Here is a 22,414-nt window from a genome sequence, read left to right on the forward strand (position 1 = left end):
ACTAGTTCATGTAGCGACTCTGGTGTTTTATTTATAACTCATATACATTATATTGAGTGACTCTTGTACCAGGGGTAACCTTGTAGTTTGGGTAAACCAACTGAAAATGAATGAAAAGAGGATTTAAATCTAATGACTGAAGGAAGCCGCTATTCTATATAAAAATGTACTATCTACTGAAGCCAACAAAATGTAAACCGCAAATGCTACTAAACCACATCAACTGCTGAAAAATCTGGGATAATAGAAAAACTGGGCATACACTTAGAAATAACAGAAAAACTGGGCATACACTTATCAGGATACATTCGGCTATGGGTGGATAAAGTTAGCATACCGTAAGCTATTAAGGGAACAAGCCCTATTGTCATACTGCAAACCATAACGCACGGTAAATACTGACAATGAAATTGCAAATAAAGTTGCATTTGCCAATGCTACTTACTTAAACTTTGAGTAATCCTCGAAAGTATTACGAGCGGAAGCTCAGACTCTCGCTAACCAATACGCCCTAAACCAACCAACGACACCACAAAATGAGACCTCTCTTAATTAACACATAAGGTGAGTGGAACATGGGCATGTCTGGCGGAGTTTCTCCCAAAACAGTCCACAACAGCTTTGCGAGTCGAGACATTATAGGTTGAAGTAACGAAATGCTAAATAGACTAAGGTAGGCGTTACTATAGACAAGATATTGTGAGTATAGTTTGTTCTACCTTAAAATAAAATCAATAATCTTTTAATAAGATATATAAAACAGGAACAGTAGTGCTAAGATTGAAAACGCCAGTTCGATTTCTAACATTTTGTCAGTTAAATAACTCGCAAAATTAAAATAATGATTATCGACGAGGGAAATAACTCACAAAATTAAAATAACGGTTATCGACGAAGGAACTGCGATCATAAAGCCAAATAAATTATATAAGGATGGGAATGGACTGATAAATTACGTGTAACAACCAGAGCACTCAATTTTGACCGATGCACGCATTCATAGGTTATTCAGTATAGATCGCGAGAAAACTGTATCCTTGTTATTGTAGCTGTTTCTAATCTTTCACAATCTTCACTAACTACACTTAAGACGTGACGCAGTTAGAAAAACGATGATGATAGATTAAGCCAGCCTTATGCTGGCACGGGCTCTTGCTCTTCAGCAGCCCGTAACGAAAAACGAGGAACACCATTCCACGCAACACCCAGGCATTCTACCGATTGTTAATTGACGGGGGAGGGGGGGGCGGGGATATATTCGACAACTCGACATTTACCAAAACATTCGAGTACATACTACGTCAATAATCAGAGGAACATAATTGTTGAACTACACTCACCTTTAGCTTGGCCTGGATTTCACGTAGCTTACGTCTTGCCAGGACTTGAATATGAGAGAAACTTGTTTCCTTGTTCGCGTCTTTCCAGTGCGCAATTTGATATAACGGGCGATCAACTCATTACGACCTGCAGACGACGAAAAACAAATAAATAAATAAGAGGGTTTGATTAGTAATTCATACAATACTGTAGTTACGCTAATCTTTATTTATATACATCGGTGCTTCTGTATGTGTGAGAATATAAATACTGCTTCATAAAACAAAATATCTGTCAAATGCGCAACTGGGTAGTCAACAAAGTACAAAGTTTGAAAAAATAAGGTTCTCTCTCTCTCTCTTCTAAAAAAAAGGATATATATACCCAAAAAACTTATAAAAAAAAAGGACACACGAATGGCCTGCAAATAACCAATCTATGAACAAGAAAGAAATTACCTTTTGAGCAAGAACAAATAAAATTAACTTTTAAGTTTTCCATTCACAATTTTTTGTTTATTTCCCTTTCATATTTTTTTTCTGGCCAATGAAAAAGAGGTAAAGTATGAGAAAGATTTATATCCCCCCCAAAAATAGATGGGTATTAAATTACATGAAATGAGAATCCCTATTATATATGTGGACAGATTACGTGGATATACAGTACATCAATGCATCTCCGTGAACAGGTTCTGTTTAATATATACAAGTAAGATTATCATATATATATATGTGTGTGTGTGTATATATGTATATATATATATATATATATATATATATATACTATATTATATAATATTATAATATATATAGAGTGTGCTCGCGCTCGCGCGTGAATGTTAACAAATCTACGTAAAAGCTTTTACGTACGTATGTGCAGATGTTAATATAAGACCAACGCAGAACAAAGAAAATATTGCAAAAAAGCTGCTTATTATTATACAAGAACTCGGCCATTTAACTTCACGTTTCCCTGAAGTTGTTTAGTTAAATCACGCGATTCACCGTTTAAAAACAAATCATCAAGAGCAATATTTCAGAGCTGCTGACAAAAGCTCTGCAAGTGTTTCATAAAAACAAAATAATAATTATCACTAACTTGAAAAAAGTGGAACGACGGAAGCACACGCAAGACTTTCTTTGTGCGAAATTTAACTGTAAATGAATAAAGTGAAAAAGGGACTGGCCTCTCTGATATGAAAAGTCACAACTATGGTAAACTAACTCTCTTTTCTCTTAATGAAAACTGAAATGTAAAAAAAAAAAAAGTTTCATCGGCACAATCGAGTTTTCTGTACAGTGTATAACGCTGTATGAAACTCAGCCATGGCCCGGTGGTGGCCTGTGTCGTTGGCACCTATAGCGGCGCCAGACGCATGAGCGTGGCTATCTTTAACCTTAGATCAAACACTAAAATTACTGAGGTTAGCGGGCTGCAATTTGGTATGTTTCGTGACTGCTGGGTGGATGATCGACGTTTATATTTGCAGACCTCTAGCCTCGGTACTTTCTAAGATCTGAAGGCGGACGACAGACAAAGCCAACTCAATAGTTTTGTTTTACAGAAAACTTAAAAAAAAAAAAAAAAAAAAAAAAAAAAACTAGAACACGATAAAACCAGAATAATACCTAAATCTCTGAAGCTACTAACAACGTCGAGTTTTGCCGTTTTAATGACGCAATCAACTTCACAGTCATAATTCACCCCGTCTCAATCACACTTTAAAGTCGCAAAAACAATCCCAAGCCCTTTAGGAACAGTCATGAACTTTGTCCCAAAAACAAGTCAGAATAGTAGCCACGATAAAAACGCCAGTTAATTCTCTACACCTGGCCTATTCTTTGCCACCCCCAACCCCCTCCCCCCTCCCCCCAAAAAAAATCACTAAGACGCATCATTCGACATTTGATGTGGCAATCACGGTATTAAATTTCCGACCGAAAACCGGAAAACAACTGGAACCCACCAGATTATTAATACCATACTGCAAGTTGCAATGTTGACAACGAAATCGTCATTAATTAATGGTTTGCACATATTTTTATAAGAATGCTAGGTAATTATGAGGTATAGGAGAAAGCAAAACTGAAATTGGCTGTAACATACGAACGACTTTGACAGATTAGCACTGAGAAGTTACATCAATATTTACGCAAGTGAAAAATGATAACGGTACCTGAGGGTAAGACGTTCACAGAAAAAAAAACATTTGGAGATAATCTTGACTAGATGGAGGGGAGGGTTCATAAAACGAAATGATTCAAGATGTAGAACATAAGGGCAAGAACAAGAACGCTAGTCGAGGGAGGAAGTCGTTAAATCTATACGCACTAGCACATTACATAGAAGAATCAATGGCGTTCACATCTCGCTGATATACCCGACTCTCCAACCCAAGACAGGTGGTTCGTTTTCTCCTTCCCCCTAAAATCCAAATACCGGCGAATGTTATCCTTCCCAAACACGCACACTCCTGTAGTAGTAGTACTTCTGGGCCCTCTCTCTCACCTTCCGCCGCCGCCGCCGGCCCGACTCGGAAGGTTAACTCAGGTGTGTTTGCTCTGCCGGGCCAGTCTGTATTCCAAAATAATGTTTGTCCGAGGCTGCAAAAATGTTTGCACTCTCCTCTAATCACCATTGTTTTACAGGATGTTTCTCAATCCGGGCCGGAGTGTTTATGGATGGGGCGCAGCTTTCAGTGAAAACACGGGAGATGCGGGTCAGCCGTGTTCTCCTCTCTCATCTCTTCCCCGCGACCGATTCGCAGTCAGTCGAGATCACACGATGCCACGTCAGAAGACAAACAAACAGCGCTGAGTCAGAACGTCTTCTCGAGCACATGAACATTTTCTCAATATTACCTGCAGGAGGGGTTCCCTCTCTCCTCCCAGGCGTTTTGCTTGAGCTAGTCAAACTGTGCGTGGCTTCTTGATGCAATCTGACAATTATTTATGGGCCCTTAAAATCCATATGGCTGCTGTGTGACTATACCATCATTTCGATTACATCATGGATAGCATCATGTTACACGAGCTGGCCAAAAAAAAAAGAAAAAAAAGAAGGAAGCACAGAAAGTGTATTACGTACTATGAAGAATGAGCTATTTCCTTGATTTTACACCAAATTGTAATTCACACATTTCAAATAACACATTTTTAATTAGTTTCCTATCAAAATACCCTGGAACAATATTAAACACAATTACAGGCAGAGCTATACAAAATAATAAAATATAAAGAAATTGAAATTCATCTCAAATGTCCCGTTCAGTTTACAGTGAATTAATATATCCTTATGTTGTCAACTTTATTTTACTCATTTTCTAAGGGTTATTCAATGGGTGTGTTCCATTTACCACTTCTAAAAGTCTAACTTACAGTTGTTATACCAGACTTCTGAACATGTCCTTACAATTCGCAAATCATGGAGTCTTCCTCTAGGAGATGGATAATTTGTTTTCAACATTCGTCACTGTGAATTATTTCTTGTTAATATAAAATTGACGTCTTACAAACAGATTGCTTGTCAGTCGGTCGTTTTAGACTAATTGACAATAACAACGGGGTATAAAAATGTGATGCTAATATTACATATTCTTCTCGAATCGGTAACATTGATAGCCTATTAAATACTGACAGTGGGAAATTCACATATTGTAAAGATGTTTGGAACCTACTTCTTCAATCTGATCAAATTAGCGGCATTTCCAATGATGTAACCTTCCAAGGGATATAGCCACAGATATAATCGGGTGAATTTATCTACAGAAAACATTCAACAACGGTGACCTGTCTCCCTGGTCTCTCTCCCTCCCCAGGTGACAAGGGTTCCTTGTCCGAAAATCATAACCCCCCACTCTCGACTGACTACCTCCTCGCTCCTCTTCACACGCAATGCTCGAAGACTTGACTAACTGCTTAACCTCGCTGAAAGGAATTCGAAGATTTGAACACCACAGAAAACAATTTTTTCTGCCTTCAAATAAACACAGCATCTACTTAAGCAATACCAGATATCTGACGATTCACTAAACCTCACAAATAAGAATTCGAAAATCTGAACCGACATTAAAAACCTGTGTTGTCGCAGTCTTTTCAACACGCACTCGGAATTAGCAACATCAATCACGAACATTATCGTACCTTAGATACGATGACAATTCGTAGGACACATACGCACAGACTTAATTAAGGCAAAAATGATAAGAGGTACAGACGCGTATTCACGGTGGTCAGGTAACGAAGGGAGATAGATATCTCTCCAGGGGAGAAAGAGGACTCCTTTGAGAACAAGGTGGTCTGTGTTTACGTAATCGACGCATGCACAGTTCGATTCACAACTGCCAAAACATACGCAAACTTCTAGTCTTCTTTATCTCATTTTCCCACCAAATTTTTCTTTTACCCTTTCTTGCCTTCGGAACTTATTTATTTACGCTTTCCATTTACGTAAAAAAAGGACAATATTTGCAACGAACAACTGCCTTGTTCAACAGCCATTAGTTAAATTGGCTGGAGGGAAAATTACTGTATAGAAAGGGGGAAAAATCGTCTCCGTTATACCATATTTACGATACGGGGAATCAGATAAGATTTAGGACCCCGTTCCATATTTTCTCGTCGGCGACCTGTTGAGCTTCTAGAGAGAGAGAGAGAGAAGAGGAGAGAGAGAAGAGAGAGAGAGAGAGAGAGAGAGAGAGAGAGAGAGAGAGAGAGAGAGAGAGTTATTAAATAAAAGAATGTATAAAAATGAAGAGTAAATAAAATATTAATGCAACGATCTCTGAATAAAAGGGGCAATTGTAAGATGAAAATCTCATATGAGTTAGCGTCATAGATAAAGGTTGGTAATGTTACCTACAAAATATTGCTGGAGCAAGTGGTCGAAATTTAGGGTTCTTTATCGATTTTAACATTAAACAAGAAAGTTTTTAACCGGTCTATATACCTGCCAGGGGGGGGGGGTTATTAAACGCCCCTAAATAATGTAAACAAGAACAACAGTAGCCAGCCAGGTGGAGGCTTATATGGCCGTGCGCAATCAGTACCAACGTACACGACCAGAGGGTTGGAGGGCGAGGGGGGGGGGGGGGGTGGGGTCGGAGGGGGCACAAGCCTAAACGTAAAAACAATAGCCTTACACGTGCTTGGTCCGTGTGTGCGTGTTTGAACGCCAGCCAAGGGTTTGGGGAATTCACGTCACGCCTTGCAACAATGCATGATATCGCTCGAGAGAGTTCTGGTTTTGCTCGACATTTACCACTAAATAACATCGCTTGCTGTTTTTATTATCCTATAAACATACGCACGCCGTTGAGAAAGCATTAAATACCACGTCATCCCATCTCAATCTTCTATTTCTCTCTTCCTGCACTATACATACATAGATACACAGACACATCTACTCCAGTATTTCACTTTCCTTCGTGGCTTATATCATTATTTATGCATTTATCACGTTCCAAACTTTCGTGATTCAGTTATACATACATGCATTATATAAAAATATATATGCGTGTGTAATTACTAAAATGATAAGTACTGAAAGTTGTTTACGAGATATTCTCAGATAATCATTCAACATACATTTATTCAATTTATTCAGAGGCAAGGCATCAAACATCACGGATATAAAGAAATAAAACGAATATATTTTCAAAACATCTTCAAAACGCAGCCGATGTCAGTGTGCGGACATAAACGCCTCCAAATGAGAGAGAGAGAGAGAGAGAGAGAGAGAGAGAATTTCTAATTATCGTGATCATTTAATTGAACCAAGCATTGCTGTGTAAACGAAAACACCAGTTTCAAGTTTCTTTCATAGTCTGCGAAAGGCAAGCTTTCTTCCCCTCCCCTCACGGTCACCCCCCCCCCCCCCCCCCCCCCCCCCCCGCCCCCTCCCTATCCAACAGCCTCAATTAGTTCCAAGGCGTCCTCGGCCAGTGATGTCGAGAGCATGAAGACACTGACTAGGTCTCTCACTCGAAGAAGAATACCTTTTCTCTCCACTGAACACTTACAAGTTTATGTAATCGTATATAGTACAAATATCGACGTGATACGAATCACTTTATTTATTTATTATTATTATTTTTTTTTGAGGATTCAGTACAGAGCTTGTCAAATCTATGTTGTTATAATTTTCATGTAATCACATTCATATATCGACGTAATGCAAATATTTTATTATGGATTATGTATACACAGTTGTCAAATCTATGTTGTTATGTATAATCCCTTTTATAGATTTGTTATATATAATCCTTTTAAGTCAGAGAGAGAGAGAGAGAGAGAGAGAGAGAGAGAGAGAGAGAGAGAGAGAGAGAGAGAGAGAGAGAGAGAGAGAGAAAGTATTAATTACATTCTGCTACAAAAAAAAATTCTATATAACATTTAGTAGTAATAAAGGAAGATCAAAATGCAGACGTTTCAGCGTGATGACCCTGACAGATATAAGGTTACATTCAGTCGGAATGACCTTGGTAAGAACTTTACCCAAACACTACGTTCAACATGCACTCAAAAGCTTTGTGCGCTGACGTCTGATGTATCAAGAAACATCAGATTCGTGGCCGAGAGAGAGAGAGAGAGAGAGAGAGAGAGAGAGAGAGAGAGAGAGAGAGAGAGAGACGGGGCAGGGGGAGAGCCATGAATCCACTATTTCCCCACTCGTTCTCTTAGACGCAAGAGAAACAAAGGACTGATGGAGATGCGAGTAAGGTTAGCCAATGATACGCGCATTCATTTTTCACTAGCTGTCACCCCGGGAATGTTTTTAGGAACTTAAAAACTACACCAAACGTTTTCTTCTGATCATTCTATCATGGGCATGAAACCCTTCGACTTTTAGCCATAAGACTTTAGTGATTTATGACTAAAAATTGACTTCGAGGTTTAAAAAAGGTAAGAAAAAATACCTGTGATGTCTTAATCCCCTTATACAGTGGGTGAGATTACCTGTCATCCATCGGAAACCAATAAAAATAAAGTCTGATGGAGAGGAGAGGCGACTATTTTGGTAACGACTCCAGTATATCGTCGGTGTTTAACACGACCGCAAACTCGTACTATTCTAAATATTCGTAAGTTTCTCCTCGAAGCACTTAATTAAATCAAATGTACTAATTACAGCACACAATGATACAGAAATTGAAGAAGGGAGTAATTACAAAAAACAGAAATAAAAGATGAAAAGTTGAAGTCTGAATGCACTGTAACTATGACCCCTGAAACGCTACAAGCAACTATTAGTACTACATAGTCTAGCGTGCCACGACAAGCCGCTAAAATCAACAATTAGTACTACATAGTCTAGCGTGCGATGACAAGCCGCCACAAGCAGCTATTAGTACTACATGGTCTAGCGTGCCACGACAATCCGCCACAAATCTACTAAAAAAAATATGTCGGTATTAACCCCAGACATCAACATGTGATGCCATCTAAACCACCAGCGCGCAAAGCAAAGTACACGCAGACAAAGGCCCCCGTGTGTAGTATGTTCCGCGTCCCCCTACCTTCACGCATCCCTAATATTAGTAATCAAATTACGCACATACATCCGCATCACTCGGGATGTCACTGGAGAATGCTCACCTGCAGTAACTCTCACCTAATTACAGCTGCAACCCGTTTGTTGCATTTGCTTCCGCCCGATGCAAATGACCATTCCCTTACCTTGATATTCTCTCTCTCTCTCTCTCTCACGACAAATTTAGCCAGGCCTCTTATAGAGAGTGGCTTCAGAGAAAAAGCAACAAGACAGTGGTCACTTCCACATTCATAAATTAGCCGTTAAATCGAGGTTGATATATATATATATATATATATATATATTATATATATATATATATATATAATATATGAATGTGGCAGTCACCGCTGTTTTTTTTTTTTCCGGAAACACCCTGTTAGGAAAAACAGATTATAATGCGTATGTATTTATGCAAGCAGCGCTCACTATCTGAGTTTGCGCGGTCACTCTTTTTCCTTAAGCTTACTTTGTTGTTTGCAAGGAAAGAAGAGTTATATAAGTTACTGCAAGGCCACGTGGCAGTCCTGAAAAAGTGGAATTGATCAAAAGATGCAATAATGCGAACGTCATCAACACTTGTCATTTATTTAGCCGTGGTGTTCCCCAAAAAAGAGACAGGATTCCCAATAGACCTTTTTTAAAAAAACAGTATCTCCTCTTTCATATCTCTTTCGTTCGTCCTTCTTCTAATCTATTACTTTTTGTATCCCATTATCTGTTAAAACTTCTATGACATAATAACACGGTTCTATATAACTGCTATTTCTGGAAACGATGTAATACTGATTCAAGTTTGAGTTAAAAATGAGAGAGAGAGAGAGAGAGGAGAGAGAGAGAGAGAGAGAGAGAGAGAGAGAGAGCCATGTTTTACTAGCTTCACATACACCCACACACACATAATTAAATGTTGGTATATAGGTTTTCTGAAAGATATAACTCGAATATTTTAATAGACTCATAAAGAGAGAAAGATAATTCATACGTTCTAAGAGTCTCTCTCTCTCACATGCACACTGGCATTCAGACAGACAAGACAGACAGAGGGACTCTGCTAGCACACTGATCGAGCAAAGCATCAACGACATAAATGTGTCTACAGAGACGTGAGAGCGTAACCTTGCCAGCTAACAACCAACACTGACACCACACCCAACCAGACACCACTACCACCACCACCAACACTACCAACAACCACCAACGCCGCACAACGCCTCCAAGGTCTCGTGATGCAAAACCTCATAAACCATTGTTGATGTGCCTTTTGTGGATCTCGAAACACCCCCGACCCACCACCCCTAACCCCCGCCCTCAAAAGGGAAGGGAGGAGGGAGGGAGGGAGGAGTTCCCTTTCCCAGTTTCCCTCCAACGGCTGGCATCACGACAGAAGCAGCAGCCTCCCAGCAGCGTTCAAACTTGGCTATGTTTACCCAGAACGTAGCAACTATTCATAAAAGCCCGCCCAAAGCGAGGATAAAACGATTCTGTAAATAATAATGATGACAGCGCATAGTTATGTCTACGTGAACAGGACCACTTCTGTGAAAACTGTGCACGTATCTGAAACATATGTTAACGCGTGTTAATGGGAAGAGAGAATGAGACAGATATTTAAAACATGGAGTCTCATACCCTTAAGGGAGCCTCCTACCCTAGTAACGCATAAACACAGGTAAAGCACAGAATTAAACGGAATGACACAGGACACAGATGGCAGGTGTCAATTTGGCATCTGTAGAGGATTAGCAGTGAAAACTATCATAGCGTCATGAATGCAGAAAATGTCAAGATAACTTATCCACAACATGAGGCTTAATTACTGACGTTTATGTTAAAATAATTCCTAAAAGGCCGTGACATTTAAATATCGAAATAAAATAACAATGGAATGAAATATTAAATGTTTAAGTGGTTAATGGGTAAGGAAACGTGTAATTGATGCTTAAAAAAAAATGGTAACCATGATACTCTGTGCGTTAAATGTGTAATAAGAACGAATGCCCATATGTATAGTTTGAGAGTCAAGCCGTAAAAAGTAGTATAAAAAAAATCGGAACATTTTCACTGGCTTGCAAAGCTGATGAGACAAAGCAGCGCTTCTCTATCACAAGTCTCAATGAACATGTAAAAAGATGAAAACAGAGAACATGTGAGTTTCTTTATGTATGTGTATATTATATATATATATATATATATATATATATATATTATATATATATATATATATATATATATAAATGAAACATAAAAACAGTATCGTGCTTCTCAGTTTTCTACAATAGGATCCACAGTAACAATCAGGATTACAGACGAAATGTATTTTTGTCAAAATATATACAGAGCTTCAAGCATTCGTCCATCCATCTGTGGACTTGATCACTGAACTGCCCACAGAAGGATGGTCGAAAGCTTAAAACCCAATATATACATACATATATATATAATATATATTATATAATACTATAAAATCTGGATTCATTTCTTTTAATTCAGGGGCAAGAAAACTGTTTAGGCCAGTTTTCCGAGCCCGAAAAAATAAATAAATAAATAAATAAATAAATAAAAATAAACCGTGCTCCCGCTGACCTTACCAATGAATGAGGTACCAGACCGTTAGTCCAATGTGGTAGGTTACGGCCAGGGAGACGACGGGCATTGGCTTTATAACACAAAAAAACCTGTAGTCATCACCCTTACATGGAAAGAAGGAGCGTAGCTGAACATACTAGACTCACACATGTTGTTAAGTAACTACTAGAAAGGAAATGCCATAGCAATCAAACCAATGTAGTGCTTGTTTAAGAATACTCTCTCTCTCTCTCTCTCTCTCTCTCTCTCTCTCTCTCTCTCTCCAGACGGTCCAGTTAAGTAAAACCCTCAACAACGTACCAGGAAGTCGTCTTATCATCATAACCACACTTCACAAGGTTTAGCGTTGTCAAGCAATCAAATACCGTGAAACCTTTAATGACATATAATAATTCTTCATTCATACACGTAATATAGAACAAACACATGTTCATATACACACCCGAGTAGCACGCACACACACACACACACACACACACACACTATATATATATATATATATATATATATATATATATCATTATATAATAGATATATATATATATGTGTAACCACAATCACTTCATATCCAATTCACTATAGTACCTCGGGAATAACTTACACCGAAAGGGGAATTATAATTGGTAAGTGCTTCGTCACCACTTGCCAATTATAATTCCCCCTGGGTGTTAGTTATTCCCGAGGTATAGTGAATTGCATATCAAAGGATATTCTTGCTTAATAGTTTTTAATAAAAAAAACTGTCACTGTGATATAAATATACTTTAATACTTTAATATATATATATATATATATATATATATATATATATATATATATATATATGAATAATTATCACATCGAACCGTGATTCATTTAATATATCATTCGAGCTACAAATGTCCTTTGGCTGATTGGATAGCGTCACTGTCTGTCCTGATTTCGTTCCCGTCAACTTGGACGGCGGTTCGATCCCATGGGGGGGCGAAATTATTATCAACTAAAAAATTCCCCTTCGGAACATATATGAAAATATATCAATTCCGAGGTAGAGTGAAATTTAGATATTAAAGGACATTTGTAGCTCGAATGATATATATATATATATATATATATATATATATATATATATATATATATATATATTATATACACTCAAGTAAAGAGAGACAATATACAATTTGGATATATATATATTACTCTTCTTAATTGCTTTATATTTAACAAACAGCGTCATTCCCTCACCATACAAGGATGCAACACGACAGGCCAAATCAACCTGTCCCGTCTTTCTCAAATATGTAATAGCCACAAGAGAAAAAAGAAAAAAAAATCTGCCAAAGTCCATCACAACACTTCCTATCAGGCAATTTAATCTTTTTACTTCCACGTCTCCCCCTCAATGTCACGATAACATCATTATTGGTGCTGTACACTCCCTAGACCAACGTCCATCCATCTCTTGCTGACCTCTCCTCTCTCTCTCTCTCATTCTCGTCCTCTCTCTTCTCCCTCTCCTCTCTCTCTCTATTAGGGCTGTACACCCTAGCAACACCGTCCATCCATTCTCTGCTGACTCTCTCTCTCTCTCTTCCTATCCTCCTCGCTCTCTATTATTAGGGCTGTACACTCCCTAGACCACGTCCTCCTCTCTTCTCCTCTCCTCTCTCGGGTCATATCCGCTCTGACCTCATATTCTGCTGCCTCGTCCTCTCTCTCTCTCTCTCTCTCTCTCTCTATTCATATAGCCTGGTACACTCCCTAGACCAACGTCCCCACACTCCCTAGGGACACGTCCATCCATCTCTTACTGACCTCTCTTTCTCTCTCTCTCAAACCTTATTACTGGAACCAGCAGCAAACCCCTCGTCCGTCCATCGGAGGAAGAGGAAGCTCTCTCTCTCGCTCTCTCTCCTCTCTCTCTCTCTCTCTCTCTCTCTCTCTCCAGGACATCGATACCGACTCCGGAGCTATCAATAAGGGATATAAAATCGTCCCCCTCTTTAAAAAGAGACATCAATCGTTCGCCTCAACCAACCCAAACTAACTTCAACGTCAGAAGGAGAAAGAGAGAGAGAAGAAGAAAGAAAGAGAGAAGGGAGAAAAAAAAGAGAGAGAAGAGAACGGTGTGTGTCAATTTTGTCAACAAGTTTGTCACTTTTTGTCTCTGGGCATATAAGTTCCCCCTTTGAAGACGACATAACCGGCGCTTTATTAACAGGCCCTTGTTGCCCTGCAGGATGAGGAGGAGGAGGAGGAGGGGGCTGGAGGTATCAAGATGGGGGGAGGGGGAAGGAAGGAGGGGGAGGGTGAAGGAGGGGGGGGCCAACATAGCCAGACAGAGAGAGAGAGAGAGAGAGAGAGAGAGAAAACTAATGAGATACTGACGTATATAAAATATGTCATAAACAAGAAAGGAAAACGATAAATATACTCCATTAGTACAAGCGATTACATTGACGTCTTCTTAATAGGTAACCTGATTTTCGTCCTTTAAAAATAAGGGAAGTATCATAAACAAGACTTGGAGCCTTAATCAATTTCTCAAAACCAGTGAGAGCTGATTCAATTCACATTTAATGGATACCATTTGCTAATTATATATATATATATATATATATATATATATATATATATATATATATATATATATATATATATGTAAAGAATGTTCCTTCTATTTTCAGATCGCTTTTATCAAAGCACGAATTGGATATTCAATTCTACGTCAACTCAAGTTACATCCACTCTTCGATTTCTCTCTCTCTCTCTCTCTCTCTCTCTCGTCCGTCTCTGTTCGTGTGTGTGTGTGCGCAAAATATATGCATCCAGTTTCCGCCCTCTTTTCATTTCTTATTGTTTTCTTTCCCTTTTTAAAACATTTTTCCCCTTTTTTCCATCATTCCCCTCTCACTTACGTCTGTTTCCCTTTATCTACCAATCAATCTCTTGTTCCCGTATTGTCGATTCTCTCTCTCTGTTTCCCCTCAGTCATCGTCTTCTACATCATTCTCTCTCCTCTTTTTATCCCTCCTGAGATTTACTTTCCTTCCCCCTCCCCTCACCCTTAGAGAAGGGGTTCTCCGACCCTCTCCCACTTTCTGTATCTCCTGTCCCCTCGCTTTCCCCTTCCTCTCTCACACTCGCCCCCCAACCATCTCTCTCTCTCTCTCTCTCTCTCTCTCTTCTCTCTCTCTCTCTTGGACGCCATCCCCTTTTTTAGCGGACGGATATATATATATATTAATACTCGTATTACACTTTATAAATCATCGGTGAATTCTTTGTCTTCAGGTATCCCCTGTGTTCATTACCGTCCCCTGAAATGGGTTTGTTTTTAAGATACGTTACGAGGGGTAATAACATCAGACCTTTCAATTAACAAAGAACAATTTGTGTGTTATCGGAGATGCCACGCTTGGTTTTAAATATTGACGTAGAGAGAGAGAGAGAGAGAGAGAGAGAGAGAGAGAGAGAGAGAGAGAGAGAGTGCCCGAAAATCTCTCTCTCTCTCTCTCTCTCTCTCTCTCTCTCTCTCTCTCTCTCTCTCTCCCTGTTTTAAAATCCTGTCGCAAAATTCTCTCTTGGTATGCATGGTACGTACACAACGTGCATACGTACATGCACAATATCCACTTCAACAGAATGGAACTACAAAAAAGGGGGGGGAAGGGGAGTGGCAATAAAATGCACATCAAACACAGATATAGACATGAAAAGGCGCAATCCTTCAAAGAACGGCTACATTAGTCAGATTTGCTCATGATTATGTATCGGTGGAAAAAAAAAAAAAACAACAACAGAAGCCGATTTTATTGAAAAATAAATACCTCAAATGCATCATCAACACTTTTTTCACGAACCAATCTCATAAAAGCGCGAAATAATCACGGACAACCACAAAATAATCTGAGAGTATTATTGAGCGCTTAAATTTAATTTCGACGCGCCGAGAAAATAAAAAGTACAGACCATTTTTACCTCTCCCAAACCTTGTTTGTTGTTTCAGAGAGAGAGAGAGAGAGAGAAGAGATGAGAGTACGACGAGAGAGAGAGAGAGAGAGAGAGAGAGAGAGAGAGAGAGAGAGAGCATTACCGCGGGAAATAATTAAAAGAAGGGACACACATCTCTCTCAGCAACCCCAGGCCAATGGTTATGAACGCGTCAATTATCTTTGTAGCTAATAATTAGCAACGTCTCTTCAACTCCTAACCACCAAATGACCCTTTTTGGTCCCTCCCTCCCTCCCTCCTAACTCTTCCCCTGCCACCCTCAACCAATATCTCTCTTTCTCTCTCCAACCATCCCCCTCCCCCTCCTCCTTTAGATCACAGTACATGCACCCCCACCCCCCTCCCGTCCCGTCTATTCTGTGCAACTACTTTACCTCGAGAGATGCCATGGTCGCTTCCAGAAAGGATTCCATAACGGCTGGAAATCACCGGAAAAGAGGGGGGGGGGGGGATCCCTCTATAAGCTCATTCCAAGAGTAAGGAGGAGGAGGAGGAGGATGGCCGGGGGAGCGGGGGGGCAGGAGAGGGGAGGGGTTGCTAAAGCGTTAATTAAACTATCAAATGTTTTCCCTGCTGCTCAATATTCACTTTTTCTTTTCTTCTTTTTTTTTCTTCTTCTCGCCCTTTCTTCCTCTTTCTTCTTTCTTCCTTGGGACTCTCCTAGCTTTCTCGGTTAAGGGGTAAAGGATGGATCTTCGGGCTTGGATCTGGAGGGGAGGGAAGGGGAGGGGAGGGGGAGGGGAAGAACGAGGAGCTAATCTTGAACGCTCTTCTCCTTCCGAAAAGGTTTATCTCAGATGAGATTTCCGCCTTCAGAAGATTTCCCCGCCATGATTCATGCTTCAGCAGTAGTCATTTTGTTTATTCTCAACCAAAAGCATGGTCAATATTGCTTATTCTCAACCTCAACCAAAAGCAAGGTCTACATTGTTTATTTTCAACCAAAAACAAGGTCAGCATTGTTTATTCTCAACCAAAAGCATGGTCAATATCGTTTATTCTCCACCAAAAGCAAGATCTACATTGTTTATTCTCAACCAAAAGCATGGTCAATATCGTTTATTCTCCACCAAAAGCAAGATCTACATTGTTTATTCTCAACCAAAAGCATGGTCAATATCGTTTATTCTCCACCAAAAGCAAGATCTACATTGTTTATTCTCAACCAAAAGCAAGGTCTATATTGTTTATTCTCAACCAATAACAAGATCTACATTGTTTACTCTCAACCAAAAGCAAGATCTATAGTTCATTCTCAACCGAACAGCTGACCATCCCTCACTATAATTAAGGCATCCATCATGATAAATTATCAAAGACTGATCACTCATTCCTCACGACAATGATCGAGGGTGATTGGGCCTCCTTCATGATAAATTAGCTAGGACGATTGGCTACTCCTCACATCAATTATCCCAGAAGGTGTAGCCATTCTTCACGACAAATCGAGGTTGATTGGCGATATACGACGATAACTTGTGATTCCTCAGTACATCCTCAGTACACAGAGCAAGGATGATCTCTACCAATCCCCATTAAAAAAAAAATTGATGGATGACTGGCCACTGATCATAATCATCAAGGCTGAATAGCTACTCCTGAAGACGAGTTAATCGAGGAAATCACTTTCTAAAGGAAAAATGGAAAGAAAGGAGTCTCTACTTTTCCTTCAACATTCCGCTTCATTCAATTCTTCATGAGAGAGAGAGAGAGAGACTAAGAGAGAGCGAGAGAGAGGAGAGAGATAGGGGGGGGGGCGGGGATATGGGGGGGTGGGGGACAGAGGGACCTTCTCAAGAGAATCAGGAGGGACACAACTTTGTAATAAAGAGGGCTTCTCGCTACAGCCTCTCTGGATGGGGATGGGGGTTTAGTTAGGGAGGGGGAGGGGGAGGGGGAGGGGATGGATGGGGAGTGGAGGTCAAAATTGTAAAAGGCTGTTATACCGTTCATTACACAACCTCCTTTCGTGGAAATGCTGAGATGGGAAGGGGAGAGAGAGAGAGAGAGAGATAAAGTCTAGCATTTGAGATGCTTTACCTAAGAGCTCACTGAAGTCAGGGTTTTACCAAACCTCAAAGTCACTTCTGTTTAGTCGAGTCTTTGAACTTGACTTATCAGTAACCTTTAAACGCAAGGGTAAGACAAAAGTCTTCCTACATACACACAAATATTCTACTACAATTCCTACTTGTTACTGATACTGGCAAAGAGTTCAAATTTGCTGTAAATAATAAATTTGATATGATGAACGCAATGGTCACTGCTCACTGACGGTGAGTCTCCATGATCGCGTACAAATTCGCGCAACACGTTACTTATTTTTGTTTGTATGGAGACTTTTGATTCAAATTGTAATGAAGATGCCTCTCTTCAAGCTGTCAATAGCTTCCAGTTATTCAATATGTATACACACGTACATGAATGCAAGGAGATACGTACACTAACGATATACATACCGGCATGTGTGTGTGTGTGTGTATATATATATATATATAATATATATATATATATATATATATATATATATCTATATATATATATATATATATGAGAGAGAGAGAGAGATGAGAGAGAGAGAGAGAGAGAGAGAGAGAGAGAGAGAGAGGAGAGAGAGCCTGAAAACCAACTCTCGTCAACGATCTCAATAGAGAAATATAAAATAAAAAAAAAATAAAAACAAAAAAAACTAAAACAAAAGATAATATAGAATCATTAACGAGGCTGAAGCAGCTTTGAACCAAGAGCTAATCTTCTAATCCTGACAAAAAAATAAAAGACCGAATCAAGTCTAGTCAATCCGCTCCCACCCTCCCCCTTTATTCCATATTCACTTAAATACAAATGCTGGCTGGGGTTGGAAATTGCCAATATCGAAGACAAGTGTCGATTCTGATCTAAGCAAATATGCCCATACTATAAAATACGACAGAGGCTAATCACCGCTAATCCAGATCAGCACCGGAACTCAACAATAAAGTATGCAAAACTCAAGTTATCAAGGACCACTAGGGTTAATTCGGACAAAAAAAACATCGTTTGAAGTTATGAAGGTTAAAATAACCTTCGCCATTATAAAAGACAAAGACAGCTGAAGAGAGATAAAATACTGGCTACAATTAAGACGACGAAGGGCAATTCTTACCACAACTGGAGAGAAAAAAAAAAGCCCACCATATCATAGACAAAAGCTAATCCTTACTGTAACGAGAGCTTATGAAGCATAATACGCCCCAGTTCACAAAAGACAACGAGAGCTACCTTGTCATAACGAAATCTTATGAAGACAACGAAAGCTAAGCCTTATACCGTATAACGGGAAGCTTTTGAAGACATGAAAGCTAATCCTTACCATGCCTTGATGGGAGCATAGGAGAGCTACAATAACCCAGTTAAAATTAGATAACGAAAGCTATTACTGTAAGAAGAGCTTTTGAAGGATAAAATAATCCTTTTTATATGACAAAGATAACTATTCCTTACCATGATGGGAGATTAGGAAAGCTAAAATAACCCAGTTACAATTAGAAAACGAAAGCTATCCTTACTATAACGGGAGCTTAGGAGAGTTTAAATAACCTACTGAGGAAAAGACACGGAAGCTAAATCGCTACATAAGGGGAGTTTAGGAAGGGTTAAAATAACTCAGTTACGAAAAGAACGCTAAAATAACCCCGTTACAATGAGCTAAAGAAAGCTATCCTTACTATATATATAATGGAATTCATGGAGGATAATAAAGATAAAACAAACAAGTTAGTAAAGCATAAAATGAAATCTAATCGTCAATCAAAAGGCGCTTATATAGAGGCAGATGAATAAGACGAGTGACACGGACGTCGTATAATTTAATTAAAATGAAAAAAAAAAAAAAGTTCCAAAGAATGCTACAGAAACAACTTTTCATCCTCAATTTCCTTGGAAGAAGGGGGGGGGGGGGGGGAGGGTGGGGGGGGGAGGAGAAAAACCCGCAGACGTAATCAACAATAACGTTGTTTGAGAAAGGAAAAAAATAAATAAATAAAAAAGCAAGAGGAAAAGCATGTGAAATCCCGAAGCCATCCATTTTTGGTCGATTTTTTTTTCTTTCTTTTTTTTTACTCGTCCACGAGCGGAGTTCTCTCAGTCTTCTTACCACTGTCCTGTAAAAGTTGTTTTCGAGAACCGTGATATTCAAGTGATTTTTTTTTTTTTTTTTTTTTTTTTTTGGGGGGGGGGGGGGGGGGGAGGTTAGTCGACCCTCACCTGACAAACAACTGGTTCTTTCCCTGTAAAATAACTAATTTTTCCCCTGACAAATAACTATTTCTGCTGAAAAATAACTAATTTTTCCCATGACAAAACCAGTTCTTCACCAGAAAAATAACTATTTCTGCTGAAAAATAAATATTTCTATTGAAAAAATAACTAATTCTTCCCCCTGACAAATGACTATTTCTGCTGAAAAATAACTCATTCTTCCCCCTGACAAATGACTATTTCTGCTGAAAAAATAACTCATTCTTCCCCCTGAGGAACAAAGTACTATTTCTGCTGAAAAAATAAACTCAATCTTCCCCCTGACAAATGACTATTTCTGCTGAAAAATAACTCATTCTTCCCCCTGACAAATGACTATTTCTGCTGAAAAATAACTCATTCTTCCCCCTGACAAATTACTATTTCTGCAGAAAAATAACTCATTCTTCCCCCTGACAAATTACTATTTCTGCTGAAAAATAACTCATTCTTCCCCCTGACAAATCTATTTCTGCTGTAAAATAACCCATTCTTCCCATGACACAAAACCAGTTCTTCACCTGACAAATAACTAGTTCTGCGTCAAGAAATTATTGTTTCATAATCACCTGTCTTGAATTTCTTCTCACCTTTTTAGTTCTTGTAGCCGCTTCTTATTTTTTCCCCCATTAACTTTTAATAACTGATACGAACGAAACTGATTCCAGTCATGAATGAGAACGAAATATACTTTATAATGCTGCTTCCACGTGGCTCAAATAAAAATCAATAACGAGAGGAAAAGAAAGCGCACTGAACTACATGTATTCCTTTAATGTCACTCCGAGATCAATACGCTAAATGTCACGTGAAACTCACTGCACAGAAACTTCTTAAAAACGCTACTGAATCTCCTCCGATATCTAACCCGATCAAGTAACAGAATCTCGGTTTCTTCAAATTTCTTCATATTAAAAGATAACACGTACCCTACATTATTATTAAATTATATATTATTTCAGCAGATGAAACCTAACCACACAGAACAAGCACACCAAAGGGGCCACTGACTCGAAATTCAAGCTATCAAAGAATGTTGGTTTCAACCTCCCACCGCAGATCCCACACTGCAGCAGTAACTGATCATGCTACAGAACCCGTGGTTTTTCATCGCCGTGGGAGAGAAGCGAACCCGCAATCGGGTGAAACCCGAAGTGGAAGTTTAATTATTAAAAGGCAAAAGAACAATTTTACGTTGACACACTAGAAGTAAGTTTAATCATTAAAAGGTAACCAGCGTCCAAAGCGAAAACGAAATCAATGTCTGTAATGGATAGTGGCACTGAAGTATTATTCATTTACCCTTCTGGCATAGAAGCCGGGTTTGCTCTGCAGACTAAAGAATATAACGGTCACACAATCAAATTACAGAGAACATTACGTATACCCGTTATGACAATCAGTTAGGAGAACCCCTGGCATCACTTCAAGGTCCTAGCTGTCAGTTTTCATATTAATGGACTAGCGTGAAAGGTGGTAATTCTGAACTGCTACTGATTAAGCAGGTTGAAAACTCTTTTATTTATTTTTTTCTTTTTCTTTTTAAAGCAGATTTTTGTATTCAGCGTGAGAATCCTGATTTATCACCTGTGTAACTGCCTCTTGAATAATACATTCTGACTCGAAGGTCACTTGTAATTTACGTCTAAAATGCAGTTTTTTTTTTTTTTTTTTTTTTTTTTTTTTTTTTTTTTTTTTTTTTTTTTTTTTTTTTTTTTTTTGCACACAAAAACATCACCCAACAAAACAAGTTCCCAAAGAGTTCTGTAAGCATTCGAGAAATACGTCTTTTCGACCACTGAAAAACAACCGTTAAAAGGTGAAAAAAAAAAAAACTCGTCATGACAAAAAAAAAATAAATAAATAAATAAATAAAAAAAAAGAAACAAATAGGAAAAAAAATAAAATAAATAAATAAAAACACTTCGAGAGGCGTCCTTACTAAACGATGCCGCAGGTTTAAACACATACCAAGGCATTGTTACACGAGATTCGACGGCCAAAGGAATATTATAAGTAAAGTTTGTTTAGCTCAGCAAATTCAGCCATTAAATGTAAAAGAACAATACCGTTCATACAAATGCGAATGCGCATTCCAGCAAAAATAATGGCGCCGCGGAAAAAACAAAGGCGCAGGCATTACACTACTCTTCCTTTTAACTGCTTTAAAAATGAAAGGACTGCGCATACTTTCAGTTCAATTCACCCGTGAATAAACCAACAGCGGGTTCCAGGTCTTTGAAGTACTGCGTTCTTTCCTTCCTGTTTATTAAATTGGCCTTCGATTTCTCTCGCTTCTTGAATGATTTACGCAACAATCAATATCAAACCATTTCAATCGTCTTTTTCCAATATGACACAGCTACAATCCTCTTTCTCACATATGACACAGCTACAATCCTCTTTCTCACATATGACACAGCTACAATCCTCTTTTTCCAATGATACAGCTATAATCCTCTTTCTCCAATAAGACACAGCTACAATCCTCTTTCCCTCTTTTTCCAATAAGACACAGGTACACTCCTCTATCTCCAATATGACACAGCTACAATCCTCTTTTTCCAATATGACACAGCTACTCTAGGAAATGTGTTGTACCTTCTCTCCGTCCTAGCCACCAAAACAATACTATAACCAAAGACGAAAAAGTATGGGTCACTAAAGTATAATAAAACCAACATTAATTATTACGATAATTATT

The 22,414-nt window shown here is 38.8% G+C and overlaps 1 protein-coding gene across 1 annotated transcript in view; it reads right to left on the minus strand.

The window, feature by feature from the left end:
- LOC135206133 (transcriptional enhancer factor TEF-1-like) overlaps window positions 1-22,414 on the minus strand; it is a 253,489-nt gene that overhangs the window by 12,171 nt on the left and 218,904 nt on the right. The window contains 2 exon segments of the mRNA XM_064237381.1: window positions 1,341-1,399; window positions 1,402-1,467. Of these exon segments, the coding sequence (XP_064093451.1) occupies window positions 1,341-1,399; window positions 1,402-1,467 (125 nt within the window).

This window comes from Macrobrachium nipponense, chromosome 29 (genome assembly GCF_015104395.2).
Source record: "Macrobrachium nipponense isolate FS-2020 chromosome 29, ASM1510439v2, whole genome shotgun sequence".
Lineage (NCBI taxonomy): Eukaryota > Metazoa > Arthropoda > Malacostraca > Decapoda > Palaemonidae > Macrobrachium > Macrobrachium nipponense.